Source organism: Gossypium raimondii, chromosome 13, assembly GCF_025698545.1.
Source record: "Gossypium raimondii isolate GPD5lz chromosome 13, ASM2569854v1, whole genome shotgun sequence".
NCBI classification, from domain to species: Eukaryota; Viridiplantae; Streptophyta; class Magnoliopsida; order Malvales; family Malvaceae; genus Gossypium; species Gossypium raimondii.
The window spans coordinates 13,803,067-13,812,323 of NC_068577.1; the positions used below are offsets into that span (position 1 = coordinate 13,803,067).

At 35.3% G+C, this 9,257-nt stretch overlaps 2 protein-coding genes across 2 annotated transcripts; both read right to left on the bottom strand.

The window, feature by feature from the left end:
• Positions 1-354: 354 nt before the first annotated feature.
• On the bottom strand, positions 355-2,380 carry LOC105783834 (hypothetical protein). Its single transcript, XM_012609510.2, has one exon. The coding sequence runs from the start codon at positions 1,923-1,925 to the stop codon at positions 501-503; it is 1,425 nt and encodes a 474-aa protein (XP_012464964.1). The 5' UTR covers positions 1,926-2,380; the 3' UTR covers positions 355-500.
• Positions 2,381-2,550: 170 nt separating this feature from the next.
• Positions 2,551-5,556, bottom strand: LOC105783833 (galactoside 2-alpha-L-fucosyltransferase). The gene is made up of 2 exons (XM_012609507.2): positions 5,265-5,556; positions 2,551-4,227 (listed from the first exon to the last, which is right to left on the bottom strand). Exons 1-2 carry the CDS (start codon positions 5,485-5,487, stop codon positions 2,771-2,773), a joined length of 1,680 nt encoding a protein of 559 aa, XP_012464961.1. The 5' UTR covers positions 5,488-5,556; the 3' UTR covers positions 2,551-2,770.
• Positions 5,557-9,257: the final 3,701 nt, after the last annotated feature.

A 9,257-nucleotide genomic window follows, 5' to 3' on the forward strand; every position in this document is an offset into this window, starting at 1 on the left:
TTAAAATCCAATATTTTTTTCAAAATATAACCCAATTATTAATATCATTAATATTTTTTGTCAAAACTTTCTAACCTAGCATATTCATTTACTCTTAATCAATGTAAGCAACCTAATTAACCAGGCAATTTTAACAGCAATTACTGACAATTTTCAGGATCAGAGTATGATTTTAAATTGAAAATGTAAAAAGATTTTTTTTAAATTTAATTACAAGGACTAAATATTAAATTTTGTCAAACTACAATGAGTGACAACATACTTTAACCGATACTTAAATATTCTATTTAAAACTAACTGATTGTAAGAAGCGGAGAAACTCGATTTTGACATAAAAGCAATAAAAGTCCAAAATTTGAGATGACATCATTGGTTTCATCATATGTAAATGGAAATATATTAAGATTATTACATGAAATAGCATTACATAAAAAAGATGTAACTTGAATGAGCACAAACAGGACAAAGATGGTCCAAAATCATAGCACTGAAATTGAACTTTATACTTGAAACCCTTTCCATCTTCTAAACCTTGTAATATCACTTCCATCAGAAACAGCCATTCCAATCCCACATCGGCCACTATTACCAATACCTCTGTAATACAATCTCCATTCATCAACATCACCATCCATTTCCACCAAACATGGTGATCCAATCCCTTTACTGTCCCATCCATCCTCCATTGTTGCTAGTTTCAGCACTGCTTCATCTTCAACCCTTCTCCAATCTTTCAATCCTTCAGCTGACATTGCCAGTCCAATGCTTCTCCTCCCATCAGCACCAACACCTTCATATGCCATCACATAGTTTCTATCTTTCTTGTTCTTAACTACATAGGGATTCATTGCTCCAAGCTCATCAAAGCATCCCTTTGGCCCACCTCCCATTATCTTCCCTAGCTTTATCCATTTCATCCCATCTCTTGACCTTGCCATCCCAATGGAAAAAACCCCATTTCCCACGTCGAATGAGTGATAGTACATTCTTAGATCACCATTCCCATGGAAAACAACTTGTGGTGATGATATGAACAATGAATCCCAATCTCCCTCGGACCCTACATCAAACAATGCTCCACTATGATGCTCCCCTTCAATCCTAGCCCAATGCCTTCCATCTTGACTGATTGCCAAACCTGGTAAAGACCTCAACACTTCCCCAGTTTGGCTACTTTGATTTTCAGGGTTTTGCACTTTGAATCCTAAAGAATCAGCTGAAATATCCACCTTCTCATTGCTGTAGCCAGTGTAGTAAAGCCAATAAACAGCACTTGAGGCTCTCACTTTAGCACTAGACATGATGACTACCTCACCAGGCCTAATGCTCTGTGTGTCAAAAGCCCACCAATCATTGCCACAACTCATGACCAAACCAACATCTGCACTTGATTTCACTGCACCTTTACCTCTCTCCCAATGGACCCCATTGCTTGAAACTGCTAACCCTATGGAATCTGAACCTTGGGAATCAGTGGAAACTCCATGGTACCACATATACCATCTTTCTTCCTCATCACTAAGGAACCTTTTAACCACTGGTGAACCAATATCTGTGCAGTCCCAAGAACCAACAGGACCCAAATCAAGCACCAAACCTCTAGAAAGAGAAGAAGGGGGATTTGAAGAAGAGGGGATTACCTCATCTGAAACAGCGCTTGATGGGTTCTCAGTGGTTAGACTGGGATTCGGTTCAAAGGTTGGATTTTGGTCAGTTTCGTTGTTAGTGTCAGTGTTTGGTTTTGTGGAACAGCGAGGGAGACAAATTGAGCTGAATCTGGTGTTGGGATTTGGGGCATAAAAGGTAAGCATGTTGAGTTTGGTCTGTGACCATGGTGAGGCCGCTGTAATAGAAACAGTTGCTCTGGGGACGGTGGAAGTTGCAGGGAAGTTAATGGCTTTCATCGTAGCTGACACAGCTTCCATGGCTGGGGGAATTGTTAAAAAGATTAGGTGAGCTGTACCTTGTTGGATTACCAACCAATTACAATACCACACGTTGAATTACCTCTTGATAGAGACAAAAAAAAAAGGGAAGGCTTTGGTGTTTGGTCTTGACACACATTGAAGACAGGAGGGCTTGTCTTTGTTGTTTTCATAAGTGAAGAAGAAACTAATTTCCAAAGGTAAAGTCACTTCCCAAACTAGTATTGGGGTTTTGGAATTTCGACCATTGCCTTCCTTTTGCCCCTTCATTTTTCTCCTTCAGACATGAACAGTTAAAGTTTGCCTCAGTTCTTTTAGTAAAATCTAAGATCTAAAGAGGAGATTATTTACTCTCATCTAAAGAAACATATTGGGTTTTGAGCCAAATCTTCTTTTAGTTTTGAGCCAAATCTTCTTTTAGGTTTACTTTCCCTTTTTCAATCTTTCGGCCAGTATAAGCAAAACTACGGTTTCGTTTTCAAACTACAAAAGTAAAAGATGATGCTCAATCAATAACCAATGGTGGAAATAAAGACATGTTCAACAAGTTTTCATATGCCAAGTAATGTCTATATATAACACTACTTAACATAAAAGAAATGTCTATAAGTCACAAGCAATATCATTGTCTCAGAGAACTATAGCTAATGATAAAAAGGGAACGGAATCTGATATGCAGTGATGAACCTCAATCTCACAAATCTTATACAGGAAAAAAAAAAAGCAAGCTTATTTACAGAAAAACCACACAGAATAAGGTAACTTCACAGTTCAATGAGATATATTGCAGTTCTATCAAAATTTTCTAGAGAAATTTGGGTAGAAAATAAAAATCCCTGTAAGAGCTATAACTCAGTATACCTATCTACCACTTTAAGACCCCAACTAATGTCTTCACAATGTCTAACATGTGGAACAACTTTACCTGTGTCGATACCCTCCTTAGCTTTGCAGTCATAAAATGGTGGAGCATGGAAACAAGGCTCCATTGACATGGCACGTTGACAAGGTGGATTTGGGGTCGTTTGATTTTCGGATTTGTAAAGGATCCATGGCTTCAAACCTCCAAGACCCTGAGCTACGTACCCGAATGTAGACCATGCACTTGTGACTAACACATCAGTTAAACTAAGCAGATACATTTCAGCCAAAGCCTTCATGTTGTGCAATGGCTTTTCACTCCGCTGTTGTTCTTCATGACTTGGCTGATGAACCCCAATTATATCACCGGTCACCGTAGGGTGTTCCCAGTAAATGTTCTTCATGTTCTCATAGTATCCATAAACCAGAGAAGTCATCAAGACAGCTTTCACCTTCGGGTTTTTTGACGGATTCACAGCCAATCGTCTAGTATCCACTTCAGGCAACAACTTCTCTCCTATAGTACAAGCTGAAATTTGATCCTTCACGTATTGGTACGGGCCAGGTCCTTTATCGAAAATCCTTACCTGGATGCCAATCCTCTCATCTGCCCCGGCCAAGTATGCTTTATAATACCTTGTGATTATTCCCCACACATGATTTGAAGGGTGAAAAAGATACCTACCCAAGTGATGAAATATGGTTTCCTTGTTGGGAAACAGCTTCTTCAGTTCATCTTCAAATGATGGCATCAAAAAGAGAGATGGAACAAAATAGTTGTCTGTTTTAACAACCAACCAAGTGAACCTTTTTAACAGAGCTTGATCATCATCACAAAAGAACAGCTTATCATGATCATCATAATCATGAGCCAGATGCAGATACACATATGATGGCAATGATCCCATTGAAGCCTTTATCATGTTATTCTTAAGCAAGTTCCCATAGGATTCAGCAGACTTTTGATCAAAGCTATTGAACATTTTAGCAATCGGGAAATTCATGGGCAAAAACCATGATCTCTCTGGGAATGGCTCGCAGAACAAACTGGCCATATCGTTCCCTCGGTCCACAAGCAACACTCTTTCGGTTAAAAGAGCATAGAGAAACACTGAAGCCAGAGTCAAAATCCTGTTCCCCAACCCACTGTACCATACCCAGACAACATATTTACAGTCTGTCGTGCCTACGACATTGCTGCCGGACTTGAGTTGTTCCACTGCTTTATTGTAGGACGGAGTGTTGGGTCCGCAACGTTTATGAAGGTCCTCATATTTTCTTAGCTTAGAAACAAGGTATGAAGATGGCTTGTAAGGTAAAGCTTTGCGATATAAAATCGACTGGTATCGACTTAAACATGATTGTCCATCGAACCCATCAGCAAGCAGTCCTCCAAGCAGTTTGTCTTCAGCAATGTCAACATGTTGGAGGACATCAACTTCTGAACCAAAGATATTAAATTCAGACATGCTAATAAAATCCATACATTCCTGCAATATCACTCACTAATCACAACCAATTGATTTTCTTTGTTTTTCTGTAACATCATCTATTCACTAATATACTAAAGAAATTCTTTAAATTATTACACTTGTTAACACTGAATAGGACTTTTATTTTTTAAATGTTATTCATGAAAATCCTTAATCCTAACTAAAACAAAATTACTCATACATGACATTGCTAACATTTATTCATTTATACATCATATTGCCTTATTTTCGTTTAAGTTGTAAACGAACATACCCTTCTATGAATAGTTATATTTGTTTATCAAGTTAGATAAATGACCATAAGCAAGATTTTAAAACTCATTTATTAAATAAACCAAGTATGAAAAGGACATTATTCACTTGATCTATGTTCATAAATGAATTCATTTGTTTTTGTTTAAAGCTCGTTCAAAACTCGTTTATTATTCAATTATATAATTAATATTGATATTGTTTGTGTGTTCTTTTTATCCGGTAAAATGAACTAATGTTTATTTTATTTTATATTATAATCAGTAATATTTATAAATATGTTTATGTACTATTCATGAATAAATTTTAATTTTTGTATGTTGGTGAACATATTTTTGAATACTAATGACAAACACAAACATAATCTTAAAATTCTTAAGAAACATAAAACCAAACACAAAGAAGCTTAATAAAACAAACATGAATAGAGGCAGGATAGTTCAAGCTCAGTTTTTTAGAGCCCTAATTTTCACTTTGATATCTTAATTTAATAAATTGTTATAAGCTATTTCATATTAATATCTAACTTGTAGATTTTTTATTCCTCGATAAGGAAAACGAAATGCTGATTTGAAAATTCAGAAGTAAACAGATATTCATGTAAATACATTTATTATGAATAGTAATTCATATATGATCAATTATGGTGTTGGTTATATTTTCATAGCAAAATACCGGTTCCAGTCCCCCCAAAATTGCCCAGAGTAATGTAAAATAAAAGAAGGGCGAGTACCTAGTAAAGGGGGCGTAGTAAGGTTGTTGAAGAAGGGTGTAGCGTCGGTGAAGCGATCGGAGGGCCTGTGGCGGAGGAGGAAGGTGAGCATGATAAGAAAGGGAAGAGCAAGAAGTAAGGTCTTGGAGGATCGCATGGCCTCCAATCCTGAACGTTTCCAAGGATCGCATGGCCTCCAAATTTTAACGTGGCTTTGATTGTGGTTGTATTTACGTTCTGCCATTCTATTACCGCTATTCAAGGAGGGGCAGATCGGCTAGCAGTCAACCGCTCTGTTTGGACATGTCAATTAAGTAATTTGCGATTATTTTGTGATTATCAAATTCTAACCACAAAACCAAAACTTACCCAATAAAAACTTAAATTATTTAGATTCAAAATATTCAACTCTCACATTTTTTATTTTGTTATATCAACAAAATCATCTAAATTTGAAATGATTTCTAAAATTTAAAATCATGAAAGCGTTCAAGTTCAAATTCAAATCCGTTTGATTTACAAATTTAACTCTTAATTTAATGCATGAATTTTTTTATTAAATTTTACTATTAGTCTGTGCAAGTTGTAGATTTAATTGTTATACTTTGATTTTTTTGTTTTTTTTAATTTTAGTCCTAATTAAAAATGGTCGTTAAATTAATTAAATTTTTTATTATAAATTATCATATGTGTAATGACATATCAATTTGTTATTTTCACATACTACTTAAAAGTACCATAAATCTACCAAAGAGTGAGTCAGTTGTCCGTAGTACTGGTAGTTTTCTCTGAAATTTTATTATGTTTAGTAGTTTGTCCAAGAATAGGATTTTTAGGTTTTGACTTTGATTTAGGGTGTCGTTGGGCAAAATATGCTTTTGGGCAAAATATGCTTTTGTTAGTCTTGTTTTGCTGCGATAATGGATAGGAATTTTGAATCAGTAATGGAAGATGGCATAGCAGGGCTGCGTATCGATGATGGAGGGAGCCAGCATGGGGAGTTGATGAGGATTCAAAGGAAGAAGAGATGAGTCAAGTTTTCAGTATGGTGGGTTGTTTTTTGACAGCTAGCTTGGTGAATTTTCATGCTATGAAAAACACTTTAGCCAATATGTGGCATCCAGTTAAAGGGGTGGTAATCTCAAATCTAGGGGAGAAGCGATTTTTATTCAAGTTTTATCATGAGGTGGATATAAATAGGGTGATTAATGGTGCCCCGTAGACCTTTAATTGTCACCTACTGGTTTTTCATAGATTACAAGAGAATGAGGACCCGCTGGAAGTTCCATTGATAAATTCTTTCTTCTAGGTTCAAATGCATGATTTGGCTCCTAGTATGATATTAGAATCTATAGCCAAACAATTCGAGGATTTTATTGGAGTTTTCATCAAATATGACGCAAAATAGATTAGTAGAGGAAATATAAACTATATGAAAAATAAAGGTTATGTTAGACGTGAAGACCCCATTAAAGAGAAGGAAGAAATTGATTACATCAGCTGGCAAGCAGTTTTACGCTAAATTTCAATATGAAAAATTAACTTTATTTTGTTTCCTATATGGGCGACTTGGTCATGGAGACAACTTCTGTTCTTTGAGACTGCAACATAAGGAACAAGAGCTTGCGTTAGGGTGAGATCTTTCTTTAAAGGCCTTAGGCAAGAAAGCAGTGATAACGCCAAGTATATAGATGAGGGAAGATGATGGAAGTGGGCCTTTTGGAAGAAAAACAGAATCAGGGGATAGCCGAAGAGGAGGACATGTTAGAGAACAGAAAACCCAACGTCCATGAGAAGGGTCACATGTTAACCCTATCTTAGGGTTTAATCTCGAAGGGAGATTAAAGGAGAGTTTCGAAAAAGAAAAGGTACTATGGGGTGAAGGAATGGGGGAACAAAAGGCACAAGAGATGGAATGTAACACCCCTTACCTAAGACAGTTGCCGGAGTCGAGCATGAGGCGTTACTTGACTTAACTTAAAAGTTCGGGCATAAAATTTTACTTATGAAATTAATTTCACTATTCACAACAAAGTTGTCCACCTGCGCAGCAGTTACTAAATTAATTATAAATTGAGCTACGAAACTCGAAATTTAGATCCATAAATTTTCCCTGAAACTACACTCATATATATTTTTACTATAAATTTTTTAGAATTTTTGGTTCAGCCAATTAGTACACTTTATTAGTTAAAGTCTCCCCTGTTTCACTGATCGACTGTCCTAACCTCTCGTCACTAAAATTTAATTATCTCTTTGTACAGACTTAATATAGTGTTCTCACTTGTTTCTACAGAAAATAGACTCAATAAGGAATCTATAAATATAAATTATAACTCATAAATATTTTTTTATAATTTTTAATGATTTTCCAAATTCAGAACAGGGGATTCCGAAAACCACTTTGACCTTGTCTAGCTAAAATGCAAATATCTCAGAATACATAATCCCTTTGTCTACACTGTTATTTTTCTATGAAAATAGACTCAATAAGATTTAATTATATATCTCATCCATCCTCTAATTCATTTTATATTATCCTTGGTGATTTTTCAAAATCATGTCACTACTGCTGTCTCAAAACTGATTCACTACCAATTTTTATTTTTTCATGATTTCTATGCATAATTTATCACCTAGACATTTATAACAACAAACACCTTCATACTTAGCCATTTTAATAACTATTCATCATCAAATATTTACATATCATATTTTGGTCATAATTTAAGAATATACAATCGAAATGACTAAATCCCTATACATGCCATAGCTCGAAACATTTATCGTCTTAAAATACCAAGTTGTGGTGGTTGATAGTGTGAACGATCTCGGACTTCTTCAAGATCCCGACTATGCTTGATAATACTATATGAAAGAAAAATAAATAAAATAAGTAAGCATAAAGCTTAGTAAGTTTACAAGTAAATAAATAACAACATTTAACACAAATAATGATATGCAAGTATCATGTTCTTATAAGTTTCCTCTTTACTTACTCTCATTTACTTGTTTATTTACTTACCTATTTAGATAGCTTAAGATTACAACTTACTCTTCTCTTGCTGAAATATTGGTTCTCACTGATATCATAACATATTCTTAACTCTTATAACTCACCTGAAGTTGCTAATTATACTTTTACTTGAACTTCCATAGAACATAATCTGTTTTCTAGCCCATTGAGCCACATTGGAATAATAAGGATACTTGGGTCTCTTTTCTGATAATAACATGCCAAAGCCATGTCCCAGATATGGTCCTACATGGGATGTTTCTTGTACTGCCAATGCCATATCCCAGATATGGTCTTACATGGGAGTTCTCATATCGATGCCCATGTTATGTCCCAGACATGGTCTTACGGGGGACCTCTCATCTCGGTGCCAACGCCATGTCCCAGACATGGTCTTACATGAGACCTCTCATAACCTCAATGATGCCAATGTCATGTCCCAGACATGGTCTTACATGGGATCTCTTTACCCAAATGTCATGACATTTGTATCCAATACACTCCTAATGTTTCAACGGGGCTTTTATCACTGATTATCTGTCATCTCATACTTAAGTCAACATTAAATAATTTCATGAAATAAATGCATAATTGCTGGAAAATAGCAGCATTAATAATAATTATTGAAATATTACATTTATTTACCGTAAACTTACCTCGGTACAAAAATGTGATCAAATCTAGCACTTTAGTCCTTAATCTTTTTCTTTCCCCGGTCTAGCTCCAAATTTTGTTCTTCTTGATATATAATAGAAAATTTAGCTTATTTAATACTCACATTCATCAAAACAGTCCTTGACTCAATTTTGAAAAAATTACAGTTTTGCCCCTAAACTTTTGCATATATACACTTTTGCCCCAAAGCTCGGAAATTAAACTTCATCTCTTATTCTTATGTTTTATAACATGTTGAACATTTTTCCCGTCTATGACAACATCAAATTCTCACTCTAACGCTTACTTATGAACATTAGGTATTTTTACCGATTATGTCAATA